Below are 18,678 nucleotides of genomic sequence, written 5' to 3' on the forward strand. Positions count from 1 at the left end.
GTACTTGCTTGTCACGATTCTTTGGTGTCCTTCTTGGGTCAGCAGAATCTGATTTCCTGGGACCAGGGGCTCCCCTAAATACTAGATTTAGGGGAGTGTAGGGTAGTAGCCAGTGGGCTACCTACCCCTGAGGTTACTGTGCCCCCATATGACCACTTCCTGTCGGCATAACCATGTCCTAGAGTCTCTAGTTCTACCATCACCAAGATAGCAGATTTTTAAATTTTGCATTCACATCAGGTAGCCCACCTTAAGGGTCGAACTAGCCTGAGGGTGGCCACGTGCCTCTGACTACTAATTTCCCCACCTGTCCAGATGCCAAATAGGCCCTGGTCAGAGGGGTTGGCATCCCCTCAACTCTGAGAGAAGCCAGATTTGCATACCAAAGACGGTGGGCTCCTTGAAGCTTTCTGCCTTGGAATGCTAAATTGCAGTTCATCCTGTTGGAGGGAGTGTAAACACCTCCTGCCAGAGCAGGCTTTGTTCCCGACCTCCTGAGAGCATAAGCCCTCACCCCTTGGGGTCAGAAACTCATCTGTGGTGGCAGGCTGGTCTGGACAAGTCAGGCTACACACTAGTAGTTGGTAGGTTTTCAGGGGCACCTCCAAGATGCATGTATTAATACATCTATCACTGGAATCGGTGTGGGTTTATTAATATGAGGTCTTTGATACCAAACACCATATGTTTTAGTGAATTCATTATGTAGCTGGAGAAGTTGTTCTGATAAGTGCATGCCTAGAATGGTTTTTCTGCTCACTTGCAACATCTAGTAATAGAACTAGACATCAGATGGGCCTATCTGCTCAATCAGATATGTTCTCACATAAAATATAATGCACCCTGCCTTAGGGCTCAAAGGCCTGGTGTTGGGGTGACTCACATATATTATATGGAGTGACTTTGGTGTGAAACACAGGAGTGTGTCATATTTTCACTCATAGTTTGCACCAAGGCATATAGCCTGCAATGGCAGTCTGCGGAATTTGTGTGTGGGTCCCTTAGGGTGACATAAGATATGCTGCAGACCTTTGGATCCTTTTTAGCACCCTTGCCCTAGGTATCTCGGATACCGTTTTCAAGGTACTTACAGGGGTGCTAAAGGCTTTGACCAACTGTAGCACAATTAGATAACACCTTTTTTTCGGGAAGGAGCACTGGCACTGAGGTCTAGTTAGCAGGCCTCAGTGCACTGTCCGTCGAAAATCAGCATCTAGTAGCTAAAAAGGGGGCAAAAAGTGGGGGCATAATTGCAACAAAAGCCCAGTTTCCTACAGGGCACAACACTTCCCTAGCAAACATACAAACGGATGCATTCTGTGCATTAGCAACATGGGGATCACCACACACGTTCGCAAAACTTTGTGTGGACATCCAAATGAACAAAGAAACACAGGGAAACCTGAAGGCCACGAACGGCAATGGATGTTCCCGGGTAGGGCATTGAATGATGACTTATTTGTCTCTGAAATTGGGAATGCCATCGAGGAATGTTTTGTACTAAATTTCGGGTTGGTGGACACATGGGTGACTCTCTGGGATGCCTTTAAGGCATATATTCATGGGGTGGTCATCGCCAAGCATGCTGGGGTCTTGAGAGATTTACGGAAAACATTAGCTAACATCGAGCGGCAGCTTCCAGCTACCGAAGCCTCTATACGTTGTTCCCCTAACTCTGCCGAAGATGAGCAGCATCAACTGGGTCTTCTAGTGGAATTCCGGGAGGCGGCGGAATAAGAAACACAATTCCTCAGTAGATATGCCATGGCACGCAGATATGGCGAGGGCGAACGTCCAGGGCGCATGTTGGCACAACTGTTACGGGCTCCGTATTTCAAGGCTTGCATTGCTGAACTCCGGTCTGCCGAGTGGACTGTACTAACCGATACATCAGATATTAGGGACACTTTAATTGATGCTCCAGAGACATCACATCCCTCGCCCACCCGAGGGCTATCCCGTGTGTGTCCATCCCGAGTGTACTCCTATCCCATCCCTGTTGGGGAACTAGCCCGGCGCTGAAACGTTAGAAGATTTTATCTACTCGAGACGTCACTGACTCTGAACTCTCGAGATAAGAGATCCGGGTCCTCAAAACATTGGGACAGCCTTTTTAAACCTGAATGATCTTACGGGACTGAACCAGTGCCCTATTTGAAACTAGGACCACTCTGAAATTCAACCTCTGGGATATCGTCATCCTTACCTCTTCAGGACACCTCATCACTCGTATTTTCCCGGAAGTCGGAGCCGCCCAAACACCCAGTAGCTGGACCCGCGAAAATCTGCACCGTTATCCCTAGAGAAAGCCCCACCAGTGATTCCGGAAATCTCGTCCGTACTACGCTTCCCCCCTACAGTGTGAAAAGTGCGTACATGTCCCCGCCCCCCGGTCCTCCTCGCCCTGATGAAGGTGCAGCCTAAATAGGCCCTGCATCGAAACGCGCGTTGGCGTGACCCACATGGATGGCCCCAGTGTAGTTTTTGTTCTATCATCTTGTCCACATTGTTTTGCCTCCATGTTATATACTTAGCTCTAGCAGCTATTAGACATTTTTCCCTGCAGGCTGCCATGTACCTTTGTAATTTTCCATGTGTGAATGTATAATTATTGCAGTGAATGAGGTTGAGAGTGAGAGTATCTTTAGTGGTTGACTGTGGGAGTGTGTGGGACCTGGATAAATGCATGTTGCTTAATGCCAATCATGATATGTACTATATTAGACTCTAAATCACTTGTTTATATATATTTTTTCTAAGCACCTATATGGATTTTTTATGTAAACTTTAATCTAACAAATGACGAATAAATCATATATATTTTCATAAAAAAGGTGCACGGACTCTGTGTGATGAAGTGTCAGCTCTGATATGCAATTTTTGTCACCTCTCTTTTGAATGTAAGGATCCCCCTGAGGGACCTTGAAATCAACCCTGGCAGGGTATTTCCTCTTTCTATTCAGCTGTACTGACCGATCCATCAGACATTAGGGACACTTTATTAGCCTACTACAAATGTTTGTACACTTCCAAACCAACACATACCTCCTTTGAATGCGAGGAGTACTTTGAGGAAATCGCGTTAGTATTCCTGGAGAGATGTATGTAGAATTTCTTCGCAGAACCAATTTCGAAAGACAAATAGCAGATGCCATAGCTGCGCTAAATGGCACGTCCGCCCTCGGCCTTGATGGCCTTACAGGGGACTTTTTTAAGCAATAGGACACCCGAGCCCCGAAACCTATAGAAGTCTATCATGAATCTTTGGAGAGAAATCCGCTTGCGCCGACCTTCCGAGAAGCAGTGATAGTGTTACTTCCCAAACCTGGCAAGGATCCCTTGCTATGCGGGTCGTATAGACCGCTATCCCTCCTGAACTTTGACTATAAAAATTTTAGCGAAAACTATCTCGACACGCCTTGCCTTATTGCTGGACAAAATCATACCCCCGTTCAGTATGGGTTTGTCCCTCGCAGATCTACTTCTCTCAACCTCCTTACTATTTTCGCGGTTCTTCATAGACTCAGCCCGGCCACTCCAGCAGCGGCAGTATTATTGGACACTGAAAAGGCGTTTGATTCCCTTGTATGACCTTTTCTATGGACGGTCATGCGCAGACTGGGCATGCTCTTTGGGTTCATCAACCTTACGATGCTGCTATACTCTGCCCCAACAGCCAGATTGCGCTTAAATGGCACGCTTTCCCGTTCCTTCGCCCTCTCCCGTGGCACTAGACAGGGCTGTCCCCGCTGCTTTTCATTCTAGCAATGGACCCCCTAATTCGACACTTCCAGGATGACACCTTCATAGGGGGTTCCAGTTTATTACAGGGCCACTGCTTGCGTCTTTATATGCGGACAATATCATCTTATACGTCCGGAAGATGGTGGTACTCCCTACATTTTTGTATTTTTGTATTTTTAGTTGATATTATTCCCATTTCATTGCCGAATCTTTTTTTTTTTTTTTTTTACACTATCCGCACTCATCTTATTAGGTTGACGTGGAGGGAGGGGGGCAAACGCCCCAGAGTCCGTTGGGAAATCATGACACTCCCATACCACAAGGGTGGTTTTGTTGTTCCTAATTTTCAGATGTACTATTTGGTTGCACAATGCAGCTACGCTCAAACTTTGTTCCATCCAGATGCCCGAATTCCCTACTTATGCACGAGGCAGATCTAGTCCTACGGACAGCCCCTGGGCTTCCCGCATGACCCACTCGACATTCAAACGGTCTCCACAACAAGCTGGGCCTGGGCCTGGCTGAAACTGGTCCGGATGTTAGGCTCACCGCCATTATATTCCCCGAAACTACCACTCCCGAATCCACGGTGGATCCCCATCACTGAGGAGGCAATAGTGCAGCGCACTCTTTCACGATTCGACATGACCTCCATTGGGGACCTTTATAAAGATGGCCAAATCTTCTCTATCTCTGACGGAAATACATTTGCAGGGGTTCTTTCATGTTTTACTTATGCGACTGGGTGCTGCAGTTAAGGCAAAACTCCCCAATTACCTGGTAGAACCTGACCCGTTCTCCTCCCCTTCCCCACTACCCCCCCAACCACAGTCCTAGACTGTGACACTGGGGAACATTTGATTTCTAAACTATATAGATCCTGTATGGAAATAGTCACAGTGCGGGATGCTAAAGTACGGGCTGCATGGGAGACCGGTTTAGGTCACCCAATCACCGATGACCAATGGGCTGAAGCTGTCTGCAAACTAAGGCGATATCACTAAATAGCCGCCACAAACTCATCCATTTCAAATTCTTACGCCGAATCTACATCACTCTTGCGATGTCCCACAAACTAGACCCCGACAGATCCCATTGCTGCCTAAAATGCAAAACCCTGCAGACAGACTTTGCTCACTTCACATGGACCTGCAGCAAAATGAGCTCACACTGGACTGATATACACCATCTGCTTGGGAAAATGACGGGGTTAGTATTATCAAGTTAAACAATAAGAGAGTAAGGGATAAATTCACAAAGGTGAACGGAGAGTACTCCTAGTCCCCTGGATTCAAATATTACAAAAACATAAGAGGAGTACCATCAGAAACTGCTTGGAGAAAACAGTCTGAGTGGGATGACTACAAAAAGAAAAGAGTCCTTCTTTTATTTATAAAAACCCCTCACTCACCAACCTGGTTGGTGACATGCTTCATCATCGAGGTCCACCCTGATAGCCGAATGCCATCAGGGTGTGCTGCGACACCTGGATTACAGTGGAGCTGGTATTTGTGTGTGTGAAGTGAACAAAAAAGTGTTAAAAATTGTCCTGGTATACTTGTGTGAAAAATAATTTTATTTGCAAGCTACTGGACAATATTAAAATCAAGTGTGTGGATACAAAAAGGTATATTATGACCATGTGTATCACTATGTGTTAGGTCTACATGTTTCAACCCGTCTGGTGGAAGTTACCGGGTTTTCGTCAGGACCGTAGGAAAATGGGTGGTCAGGGCACACTAACGTCCTGCCAGTCCTAGATTCCTTCAAGCTACAGACAAAAATCTGTCGTAGGCAAAAACTCACACCCAAGTGGGTGGGAGAAAAGCAAAAAGACTCCTGTTTCGGGTCTTTTGGGCTTCACGGGGTAGAGGGAAGGAAAGCCTCGCACAATAACGTATTAGTTACAGCGAGGTTCAATGGCAATGTACCTACTCGCCTCTCCGTGCCTCCCCGCAGTATTATCCCCAATTCCGGAAGTGTCCCTTTTGGGATATGTGAAAAATGTCCCGAAAGCAGTTCAGAAATTCATCGATGTTGGGCTGCTCTTGGCGAAAAGGGAAATAGCGCTTAAGTGGGGGAGGAGGGTGGTGCCTACAAGTAAAGACTGGATGAATAATACTGCAATCTGAACTGTGATTTATACACCTCCTCACTGCCCAGTAGATCTCGCCCATGTGCCATCTGGGGCCCATTCAAGCAATTCACAGCAATAGCACAGATTGCACCTGACACACGGATGGAGGCTGGCCTGGAACCAGCGGGTATTGGCTGATCATGTTCTATCCTCACAATAAACGTGGACATTTACTTTAGGATGATAGGAATAGAACTGGTCATAGCATTAGGCACTGCTCGATGCACTGATTAAGGTGTTGGAAATGTACTGAGGGAAGCAGCGAACGATGTAAATGTACTTTTGTGTATTGAAACTGTAAACATTGCAGAGAATCTGCATGTCGTGGGCTAGTCTCATTTTGTCTAAGGCAGTTATCAATATTCATTGTCATGAAGCTGGAGCTCGAGCGATGTTATGTTTGCATTATGATAGCAAAAATTATGGGACCCCCTCTATTGTATTTTCAGCCAGGGAAAGGAGAGGACAGAATAAACAAGAACATAAGAAATTCCCCTATGGCTATATAATTTCACATTTGACATAGTTCAAACAACATTTCTGAATATTCTCATTTTAATAACACAGATACCATGATTTTTATATCCTTTTCATTACTTTCTTTATTGTTTTTTTATTTTTTTATATATATAAACATTTTCTTTTTTCCATATACTTTAAGTTAAGTGCTTTTACTGTATCAAAAAAGTTTTTTCACCATTCATTTAAATAAGGTACATTATACGATTTTTTAAGAACAATTAGAACAATCCACTAAATGGTCCCTGATAACCACACATATACCAACAATCACTCTCTATGCATACATTCCTCAAATCATACTAAATACAACCAATAATTTCTGCGATGGAGGTAGTCCAGATGAGATTTTATGACTAGAACGCCAGGTCTACGCGTTTCGGTGGTTTACAACCACCTTCCTCAGGACCGACAGAATTTATCTTCCTGCCTTAGTGGTAACAGGGTATCTGAAATAGTAAGTATATAAATATGTATCTGTGTATATAGAATCTTCATAACCAACAATCAATTACGAAACAATACATTAATTCAAAAAACATTTCCAACTGTCTAGAGATAACTATGTGCACACAGCTAGCCCACTCATTATTGCACTAATGATATATTTTATGTTATGTTATGTTATGTTATTGGGGTTGCTTATATAGCGCACGGCTACTCCAGGGAGTGTCCCGGCGCTTTCTGACCCCAAACTGAGAAAGAAGATGGAAGAAAACACAAACATAACAAGTTACTGCTTGTAAAGCCATGTTTTCAGGGCCTTTCTGAAGGCAAGCAGATTAGAAGTACGGCGCAGATCCACAGGCAAGGAATTCCATAGTTTTGGGGCAAGATGTGTAAAGGAACGACCACCTATCCTGACCCTTCTAATGGGAGGAACCATTGCCAGGCCAAGACATTCAGATCGGAGAGATCTGGTGGGTTTATAGAAAAGAAGCAGTTTCTGAATGTACGAGGCCCCAACCAAATGGAGTGCCTTGTGGGCTAAAGTGAGAGCCTTGAAAGTAATACGCTTCTTAACTGGGAGCCAATGAAGGGAAGAAAGCAGCTCTGAAGCCCGAGCTTGTCGAGGTAGGCCAAAGATCGCCCTTGCTGCGGAGTTTTGAACTACCTGAAGTTGGTGCAGGAGGTAGTCCGGTAAACCCAGGTAGAGGACATTTGAGTAATCAATCCTGGAGCAAATCAAAGCCTGTACCGTCAGCTTCCTGTGGACTAAAGGGAGCAGAGGAAGAAATTTTCGCAGCATTTTTAACAGACCAAAACAGGTGTTGGAGAGACCTGTGATCTGTGTTTTCAGCGAAAGGGTGTTATCAATTTTGATCCCCAAGTTTTTTGCAACCACAGAGGAGGAGGAAGGGGGTGACATACACACCGGCCACCATTCCTGCCACGGTGGATCTGCTTGACAGCCGAAGAAAAGCACCTCAGATTTATCAGGGTTGCATTTGAGGCTGCTTCGCTGAAACCAGTCGAAGACAGCCCCCAGGCAACCCCGGATGCTCTCCCCGTCAAACTCCATGCCCTTCTTGCAGGTGAAGAGAAGCTGGGTGTCGTCAGCGTATGATATGATCTGGGCACCCATGGACTCCGCAAGTACCGCCAGTGGAGTCATGAAGATGTTAAAAAGGGTCGGGCTAAGCACCGACCCTTGTGGGACTCCAACATCCATAGGCGGCACCTCTGCGGAGTACGGCGGGGCCCAGACCACTTGTCGACGACTCGCTAGGTAAGATCTCAACCAGCTCAACACCGTTCCACGGAGACCAATCTCGTGAAGTCTTCTCAAGAGGGCCTCATGCGGGACGGTGTCGAAGGCCGCCGACAGATCCAACATCACCAGCATAGCTCTTCCCCCTGCGTCGAGAACTTCCTTAATGGCTTCGTTTACTTCCAAAAGAGCGGTCTCGGTGCTCAAATTGGAGCGGAAGCCAGATTGGGTAGAGTGGAGTAACCCCTGGTCTTCCAAGAAGGAGGAAAGCACAGAGTGGACGTGCTTCTCGACGATCTTAGCCAGACTGGGCAGGAGAGATATGGGCCTATAGTTCGCATGTATCTCTGGGTCAAGGCCTGGTTTTTTTAGAAGGGGAACAACCATTGCCTTCTTCCATGCTGGCGGAACCATGCCACTGGACAGGGATGAATTCAAGATAGGGTAAATCAGGGAATTGAAAATCTTGGCATTCCTAGCTAGAAAACTCGCCGGACAGGGGTCAAGCGGAGAGCCTGATTTAATTCTGAGTAGGAGATCCAAAGAAGTAGATTCCGATAAAGGTGGGAACTCCGATAGAGTGGGGCACGTATCAGATGGAAAAGACAACACATTTGAATCAATCATAGGTACATTGGGGACAGCTGGAGGAAAGGAGTCTTGAATGAGTTTGATTTTCATATTAAAAAAGATAGCCAGCTCCTTTACCCAGGATTCAGAGAACTTATGCTGGACTGAACTCGATTTAGGAGAAACAAACTCTTTGACAATGGAGAAAATTTCTTTACACGAGTTTGACGCAGCTTCAATTCTGTTGGCGAAATAATTCTTTTTGGCCTCTAGAATGGCCGCATGATAAGATTTAATAGATGCTTTGTAGGCGGACTTAGCATCCTTATCGTACTGTTTCCGCCAAAGTCTTTCGGCTAACTTACAATTTCGCCTAGCAAGAGTCAGTGATTTGGAGAACCAAGGAGCCGAGCTACGCTTAGTGGATGAGCGAGGCGTAGAAAGAGGAGCAAGATCATCAAGCCTATCCGTAAGCCATTTCTGAAAAGTTTCAAGGTCTCTTTCGAGATGGCCGGATAGGATACAAGGATGTTCTTGATACGCTTGAACAAGGCTCTCCTGAGTAATTTTATGAAAGGGTCTACTGGGGTGCCTCAGTTGGTCAGAGTTATTACAAGAGATTTTACTTCTGCCTTGAATTAAAAAGCTGATCAGGGAGTGGTCAGACCACAAAACAGGAGTGGAACGGGACATAATGAGGGGAATAGTGGAGAACACTTGGTCAAGGGTGTGACCCTTATCATGAGTTGCACTAGAGATGTAGGGAGTTACAGAGTTTTATTCTAGTAGGCTCAAATTTAATTCCACAGGACTTGGGATTATCTCATCCCCCTTGGTTCTACATTGCAAACACTGATATTATGATATAAATAAGTATAAGTAGCAAGGAAAACATTAGGAGGACTTTCTTCAGAATTTTCTGAGCTTTTTAAGAAAGGATAAAGCATTCCATAATACCTTCTATATCTGGCCAAGCATGGGTTTATAGACGTATGTTTCTAACTTGTAAGTCAGAGGACGCGAATTAGTTAGACAGATCCCTACAGAAGGAAAGGTGCATATCGGTAAATTCTCAGTTAGAGACGTTATAATTCATATACTAAGTTTAACCACTTTGGGTATTACCTGATGTATCAAGGAAGTTGCCCCCATTTGGATATACATTATGTAAGCAGTTTTCTCAGTTTCCTCGATCTACCACGCAGTCTTCAAATCCTAAAGGTGAATATATCAATTCATATATTGCTATTTGGCAACTCATTACGCTAACTAGTAAGTCCTAGTGATGACTGCACAAGGGCACATACTAACCTTATGATTCGATGTAGACTAGAGTGTGATAATTATGATTTCTTTACTTGTTTGTCTGGACTCGTTTCTTTTAGTTATAACTGTAATGTTAAATATGTCAAATATTAGAATTTTATATACTTGATCGAATTCTATCTATTTTTATTTGAAAACACATCGTCACACTGACCTTTTATGAATAGAAGAAGTCGCTTTCCAACTGGTTTTTATTTCTTTATTTTCATTTGATATTCCTTGCGATAATTGTGCTAAACAAATTAAAAAATAGTCTAATTATAGAGTCTGCTTTGGGACAAGAAATTGAAACATACCTTATGGCCATTAGATCTCTCATATATGAGCAATTTATGATTTAAACTACGTCCCTCTATGGAACCCCTCGTTATATCAGGTTTATCTTTGTAACCTGCTACCGAGTATGAAATGCCTTGTTACCCATGATCCTCGACGATATCTTTTCATTATGCTAATTAAGTTCTAAACAAAGATTAACATATCCCTAGTAAAATATCTGGGGCTGCACTGAGAATGGCACAGTATCGTCATGACGGCGTCTGTTGTAATTAAAACTGCATGAGGTGCATAGCGCCAAACTCACTGTATATGTCGAGTTTTAAATATCTCTTAATTACTGACTCGACTAAAACGGCCACAATTCTAAAGATGTACTTACTTCTTACACGCCTGATGTTTGCTCAATACGAGTCGCCATGCTCTCCGTCGTAAAGTCGTAAATGAGCGGATTAGTTTCTTTTGTTTTATAGGAAGCAGATCCCAGGCAGATTTGCGCCAAGACCCGACGTGTCCCGGAAGTGAAACGACTAGTGGGTCTCAACTACCCATTGATACAACAAACCGCGCGCCATTATTAAATGTTATTTATATTGTGCTACTCGGTTCAGTATTATAGCGTTCATATGTTTTACGCTATGTTTTGAAAGATTATCCAAATTAAATACTAATGATCAACAAAAATGATTGTGTACAACCAGTGGGTGTCGTAATTTTAAAGACATCGTGATTTGGTTGTTAATTATTCCATTTGTGTCTAATATCGATCTAATATATTAAGGGGGATCAAGCATCGATAGAATGTTATGATCGAGGGTCTAACTAAAGATTGGAATACTAGGGTGTTACTTGCCACAGTATCCGTGCCTACATATAAACGCCATTTGTAAATGGTGTCATACTTTCAGATCACGAGCAATTCTGATTTAAACAAGCAACAGAGTGAAATATATAGGAGTATGTATATTGATGGTAGCTGTGCCTCTAATATCTTAAGAGGAGGCGAGCATCGATGGGCTATTCTAGTTGAAGGTCTAACTAGATGAGGTGTTTCCTGCCAACATATACGTGCCTGCATGTAGGCTCCATTTGTGAAGGGTGTTATACTTACAAATTTAAGAATAGGTCTGATTTGAACAAACGGAGGAATGAGGTATACAGTAATCTGTATATCGATGGTAACTCCACATCTAAACATGTTTTATCTGATATGTGTATATATTGTCTTACATCCATCATGTGAAATTCATAAGTTAGGGTACAGTACCTATATTCTATACTAAGAGGTACATCTATTCTGTCTTACTGTGTACCAATTATCACTAATATCGATTCTGATGTTATCTTTATTATAGATTCTGATATTATCAAGTTAATCCTTCCATAGTTGTAATACAGATAAGGGTAAGGGATTCATCCATAATATTTTTACTTTCAGGTAAATTCTATTGGCTTGATACTGACTACCTATATATTATTGGTAACATACCAAGCTATGCTTTCATTCAAACCTTTTCGAACACTATCAAATTGAAAAATCCAGAAACATTCTCTTTTTTTCCGGATATGAGTCATGTTCTGTCCTAATCTGTGTTGGACCTTCTCTATGATGCACCATTTTAGATCATCTTCATTGTGGTTGCACTCTATACAGTGTTGGACTAAGGGTGCTGTGATTCTCTTCATTCTTATCGCTGATTTATGCTCACTGAATCTGGTGCGAAATTCACGGCCCGTTTCGCCAATATAGGCAAGTCCACATGGACATAGAATTTGATAAATCACGTTACTACTTCGGCAATTAGTGAGAGATTTGAGAAATCACGTTACTACTTCGGCAATTAGTGAGAGATTTGAGAGTTACATTGATATTATTATAACTGATGGTATTGGTTGTAAGTGCTGCATCACACGCGTGGCAAGCTCCACATCTATGGTTCCCCAAGATCAGTGGGAGACCTGTGATAGATGTTTGAGCAGCATGTGGTTTGATATGTTTCCTGGTGTGTACCAAGCGATCTCTCAGGTTTCTGTTACGTCTGTTTGCCATAGGAGGTTTTGAGAGTTGTCTTTCTCCATCATCTGTATTTAAGATTCTCCAATTCTTATTTATAATGTTCTTGATTTTGTAGTTGAGAGTTGAATGGTTAATGACACATGTTATCCTATCTGAGGATTTACGTTTGGTGCCATTGAGTAGAGCGTCACGATCAAAGTATTTCGCTCTTTTAAAAGCTTGGCGTATCAATCTGTGGGGATAGCCTCGTTTGATGAGTCTATCTTTGAGTTCTTCACCACACTTTTGATAGTCATGTAAATTTGTAAAATTACGGCGGATCCTCAAGTATTCTCCGAATGGTATCGAGTCTTTCTGACAATGCGGATGAAAACTTCCGAATTGGAGGATTGTGTTTTTGGCCGTGGGTTTTCTAAATAGATTTACCTCCAAGGTATTATTCTTCCCATTAATTTGGATATCAAGGAACTCGACTTTCTCATTACCATAATTCGAAGTGAATTTCAAATTTGGATCACTCGAATTTAACCATGAAATGAATTCTTTCAAGTCACTTTCCTCTCCTCGCCAAACAAAAAAAATATCGTCAATAAACCTTTTCCAATGAAAAATGTTTTCAAAAAATGGGGCAGCTATATTAAATATGTTTTTCAGCTCCCACTCTCCCATATAGGTATTCGCTACGCTGGGGGCACAAGATGCCCCCATGCTGGTCCCTTTAATTTGTTTAAATAGGGTTCCCTCATATTCAAAAAAGTTGTTACAAAGGACCAGTTCTAGACATTGCAAAATAAACAGGTCTGGTCTGTTATTAGGATATCTCTCCAGTAGCGAAGCCACAGCTAGTAACGCTTGACACTGAGGGATGTTGGTGTACAACGCCTCAATGTCAAGCGTCACAAGGAGGTCAGTGTTGGGGTTGAATTCCGTGCCTTCGATCTTAACAATCATGTCACCAGTGTCACGAATAAATGATTCATATTTCTGACTAAGGGGACATATAAATTTATCCACATATTTGGATAGTGGTTCTGTACTAGATCCAATTGTGGAAATGATTGGACGCCTGGGTGGCTCGCTTTCGCTTTTATGTGTTTTGGGTAAGCCATACATTGCCGAGGTCACTGGATTGATGTTATTTAGAAACGTCAGTTCGTCTTCACAGATATAGCCCTCTTGGAAGGCTCTTTCAGTTATTTCTTTTATAGTCTTATTAAGACTTTGTAATTCTCTCATGTGAGCTGGTCTATAGTGCTCCCTAACATCTAACATTTCTCGCATTTTTCTGTCATAGACAGTTTTGTCAAACACAGTGATACCCCCTCCCTTATCACAGGGTTTTATCACTATGTCACTGTTGTTTTCAATCTTGTTCAAAGCTAAATTTTCTTGCTTGGAAAGATTAAAGCATGGCTTATTGGTTACAGTTAGAAGGCGTTGAATGTCTTGCATAACTGAACGTTCAAATATTTGAACTTCTGGTCCGATCATGTCCAAGGTTGGAGTGAATATTGAAGGTGGCTTGCACCCAGATAAGTTGTCATCCATTGGGCTAGAGTCTCTACCCTCAAAATATTTTTTTAATCTAATCTTTCTGAAGAAAGCGAAGAGATCTTCATGCAATTTGAACTTGTTTAATGTAGTACAAGGAACAAAAGATAGACCACGACTAAGTAATGTACTTTCCTCACTTGTGAGGGTAGTGGATGATAGATTGTAAATTGGCAGGGTGTTCTGTGAGTTACAAATGTCAATGTTCCTGCTGGGATCTACCACCAGTATTGTTGGTGCCTGGTCTTTACATATTGCTGTTGTTGAGGTTGTGGGCTCATCATTTGTTGACCACCCCTGTCTTGTTGCCAATGAACAGATTTGCCTCTGTATTGGCCTCTGGATAAAAAACCTCTGTTAAAGGTGTTTCGATTCCCCTGTCTGCCTCTGAATGATCTTGCATTGTAACGTCCTGTTCCTGAGTCTTGATAATTATCTGCATCAGAGTCCGAAGACCCTGTGTCAGAGAAGTTGGTATAAGAACGTCTATAACTATTGTCATAATTGGTCTGATAGTTACCTTGACTTCCTCCTTGGTAGTAATTTGGGTTCAAGTAAGGATACATTTTCTCCTTCGTGAACCAGCGGATGTCTTTCTTCAATTTATCTGTTTTCTTGTTGGTTAAGTAAGTGTCGACTCGTATTGAGCAAACATCAGGCGTGTAAGAAGTAAGTACATCTTTAGAATTGTGGCCGTTTTAGTCGAGTCAGTAATTTAAGAGATATTTAAAACTCGACATATACAGTGAGTTTGGCGCTATGCACCTCATGCAGTTTTAATTACAACAGACGCCGTCATGACGATACTGTGCCATTCTCAGTGCAGCCCCAGATATTTTACTAGGGATATGTTAATCTTTGTTTAGAACTTAATTAGCATAATGAAAAGATATCGTCGAGGATCATGGGTAACAAGGCATTTCATACTCGGTAGCAGGTTACAAAGATAAACCTGATATAACGAGGGGTTCCATAGAGGGACGTAGTTTAAATCATAAATTGCTCATATATGAGAGATCTAATGGCCATAAGGTATGTTTCAATTTCTTGTCCCAAAGCAGACTCTATAATTAGACTATTTTTTAATTTGTTTAGCACAATTATCGCAAGGAATATCAAATGAAAATAAAGAAATAAAAACCAGTTGGAAAGTGACTTCTTCTATTCATAAAAGGTCAGTGTGACGATGTGTTTTCAAATAAAAATAGATAGAATTCGATCAAGTATATAAAATTCTAATAATTGACATATTTAACATTACAGTTATAACTAAAAGAAACGAGTCCAGACAAACAAGTAAAGAAATCATAATTATCACACTCTAGTCTACGTCGAATCATAAGGTTAGTATGTGAATATTATGTGCCCTTGTGCAGTCATCACTAGGACTTACTAGTTAGCGTAATGAGTTGCCAAATAGCAATATATGAATTGATATATTCACCTTTAGGATTTGAAGACTGCGTGGTAGATCGAGGAAACTGAGAAAACTGCTTACATAATGTATATCCAAATGGGGGCAACTTCCTTGATACATCAGGTAATACCCAAAGTGGTTAAACTTAGTATATGAATTATAACGTCTCTGAGAATTTACTGATATGCACCTTTCCTTCTGTAGGGATCTGTCTAACTAATTCGCGCCCTCTGACTTACAAGTTAGAAATATACGTCTATAACCCATGCTTGGCCAGATATAGAAGGTATTATGGAATGCTTTATCCTTTCTTAAAAAGCTCAGAAAATTCTGAAGAAATTCCTCCTAATGTTTTCCTTGCTACTTATACTTATTTATATCATAATATCAGTGTTTGCAATGTAGAACCAAGGGGGATGAGATAATCCCAAGTCCTGTGGAATTAAATTTGAGCCTACTAGAATAAAACTCTGTGAGATAAAATATATAATTAGTGCAATAATGAGTGGGCTAGCTGTGTGCACATAGTTATCTCTAGACAGTTGGAAATGTTTTTTGAATTAATGTATTGTTTCGTAATTGATTGTTGGTTATGAAGATTCTATATACACAGATACATATGTATATACTTACTATTTCAGATACCCTGTTACCACTAAGGCAGGAAGATAAATTCTGTTGGTCCTGAGGAAGGTGGTTGTAAATCACCGAAACGCGTAGACCTGGCGTTCTAGTCATAAAATCTCATCTGGACTACCTCCATCGCAGAAATTATTGGTTGTATGTAGTATGATTTGAGGAATGTATGCATAGAGAGTGATTGTTGGTATATGTGTGGTTATCAGGGACCATTTAGTGGATTGTTCTAATTGTTCTTAAAAAATCGTATAATGTACCTTATTTAAATGAATGGTGAAAAAACTTTTTTGATACAGTAAAAGCACTTAACTTAAAGTATATGGAAAAAAGAAAATGTTTATATATATAAAAAAAATAAAAAAACAATAAAGAAAGTAATGAAAAGGATATAAAAATCATGGTATCTGTGTTATTAAAATGAGAATATTCAGAAATGTTGTTTGAACTATGTCAAATGTGAAATTATATAGCCATAGGGGAATTTCTTATGTTCATGTTTGCATTATGAAACTGATAAAGTAAAAAAAAAGAAACACTGGGAACAAAAAGTATTACAACCCTGTAATAATCTAATGCACAGCGTGTGGTCCCTGAAAAGGTTTTCATGATGCAAAACGAAAAGGTTACTTACAAGTAGAAGAGTTTTGCAGCTAGTAGAGTTTTCTGGATTCACATGCAACATGCCCAACTCCCTGGAAATGGGAGATAATACAAAATAGGTGGGGAGGATGCCGGAACAAAGAGGAAGCATACCAGTAATTAATGAAAAAAAGCATCTGAAAATTGCGACTACGCACAGAAATATCCGGGGTTCTTTCTGACGTCACACAGGGGTCGGACATACCACCAAATGGTGGTAGACTTCCCCCAAAAAGGGAGAAGGAAAAAGAAAAGGCCATTCCGGACCCAACCACTCGATGGCAGATGGAATAATGTACAACATGTGAATCCAGAAAACTCTTCAAGCTGCAAAACTACTCCTACTGGTAAGTAACGATTTCGTTTTTTCACTCATTAAACTTTCAGGTTCTTACAGATTCCGCTTATAAGGCAGTTGTGTTTCCTTTTTTCATATTTTGTTTTTCTAATAAGCCAACGTTTTGATACAGCTTTGCTTTGTATATAGGTGGAAAGGAAGATACATTGAAGGTGGAAGTGAGCGTGCCAGCAGCACTAAGGACCAGTGCTGGAGGAGATGCCCTACAGGTAAGACAAAAGGAGCATTTTCTAATTAACTGCAGTCTGAGCGGGTGTAGGAATCAATTAAAGAGACAATGCAGCTGAGAAATTATAATGTTGCTTCCTGGCATTGAGCAGTTTTAGCCTATTACATCATTCAAACCACAGGCATATACTGATTTGAGCATTGAGTCGAAGGGCAGAATTCTAATTTGTCAAAAGATCTTCATTTCTCCAAGTAAGATAACGCTGCACTAAGGGGGAAAGGTTGGTCTTTTGAAACGTGCTTACTCTTTTTTATCAATACCATCATTATCAGTGTTTCTCTAAGCCCAGAAATGCTCTATTTCCTCCACACAGTGAGTTTCGGGGTTGAATACAGGTATCCTTGGTCTGACTTTCAGTTGTCCAGATTGCATGTTTTGGTGTACAATGTAAAAATATTTTCCTGTTTGCTTTCTTAGGAATGTTTGGAATTGGGTGCAAATGATACCAATCCTGGGGTGCTGGTCAAGAGCTTTGAGGAAATCATGCGAGAAAAGCGTCAGAGAAAGCAGCAGGAAGCAGCTGTGCAGTTGCTGAAAGAGCACAACCCGCTCTCTCTTTTGGAAGGCGGGGCACCTAAGGAGAACTCTGAGGAATCTCTGGCCACAGCAGCCAAAGATCCAGCTGTGACATTAAGAATGCAACAAGTCCAACCACAGCGATCTTTGCAGGGGAAAACTCTGAATCAGTTACCTGGCAGACGACAAATTCCATCTCCATTGCAAGCCTTGCAAACCTCCCCAGTACGATCCCCGCAGTCAAGGCTCCATGTCTCATCGCCATCAAAGTCCCAGGAGCCGTCCTCTCCAGTTAGACCTCAGGAGCAATCCTCACTTGTGAAATCTCAGGAGCCATCTTCATCTGTGAACCTTAATCAGCCATTCTCACCAGCAAAAACTGAGCAGCCATCTTCGCCAGTAAAATCTCATCAATTATTCTCACTGGGGAAACCTTCGCCAGAGAAACCTAAGCAGCTATCTTTGCTTGTGAAGCCTCAGCAACCGTCCTCTCCTGTGAAACCTCTACAGCCCTCCTCACAGTTGAAAGCTCAACAGTCATTATCTCCTATGAACCCTCAAAAGCCTTCTTCGCCGGTCACACTTCAGCACCCTTCTTCGCCGGTGCATGCTCACCAGCTGTCACTGCTAGTGAGACCGCAGCAACCTTCTTCACCAGTGAGATCCCCCCAGTCTACTTCACCTGCAGTAACTGAACAGTCTTGTTCTCCAGTGAGATCGTCACAGCATTCGCAACTAGTTAAAGAGCAACAGCGTCTGTCACCTTTAAAAGACGACCAGCCATCCTTGCTGGATAAACCAGACCAGCAAGCCTTATCAGTTGAGCAGCCATCAACCTCTTTGTCACTCCAGCAACCATCACAAGTTGAAGGCAAACAGTCCTTGTCTGTCATTTCTAAAGACTTATCCCCAGTAAGACAGCAGGAGACGTTGATGACTATGTTAGAGGAGACTACAGATGCCATGTCATCTAAGGAGAGCTTCTCATCTGCTGATGCTCCCGCTGATGAAGTAGCAAAGGGTAAAGGT

General features: G+C 42.1%; 1 protein-coding gene across 9 annotated transcripts in view; it reads left to right on the plus strand.

Moving 5' to 3' along the window:
- The window catches only part of LOC144755580 (zinc finger CCCH domain-containing protein 11A-like), a 525,975-nt gene that overhangs the window by 449,277 nt on the left and 58,020 nt on the right, over nucleotides 1-18,678 (plus strand). For all 9 annotated transcript variants that reach the window (XM_078644672.1, XM_078644675.1, XM_078644678.1 and 6 more), the window contains 2 exons: nucleotides 17,034-17,113; nucleotides 17,551-18,676. In XM_078644672.1, the coding sequence (XP_078500798.1) occupies nucleotides 17,034-17,113; nucleotides 17,551-18,676 (1,206 nt within the window). The remainder of the gene's footprint in view (nucleotides 1-17,033; nucleotides 17,114-17,550; nucleotides 18,677-18,678) is intronic.

Source organism: Lissotriton helveticus, chromosome 5_1 (genome assembly GCF_964261635.1).
Source record: "Lissotriton helveticus chromosome 5_1, aLisHel1.1, whole genome shotgun sequence".
Taxonomy (NCBI): domain Eukaryota; kingdom Metazoa; phylum Chordata; class Amphibia; order Caudata; family Salamandridae; genus Lissotriton; species Lissotriton helveticus.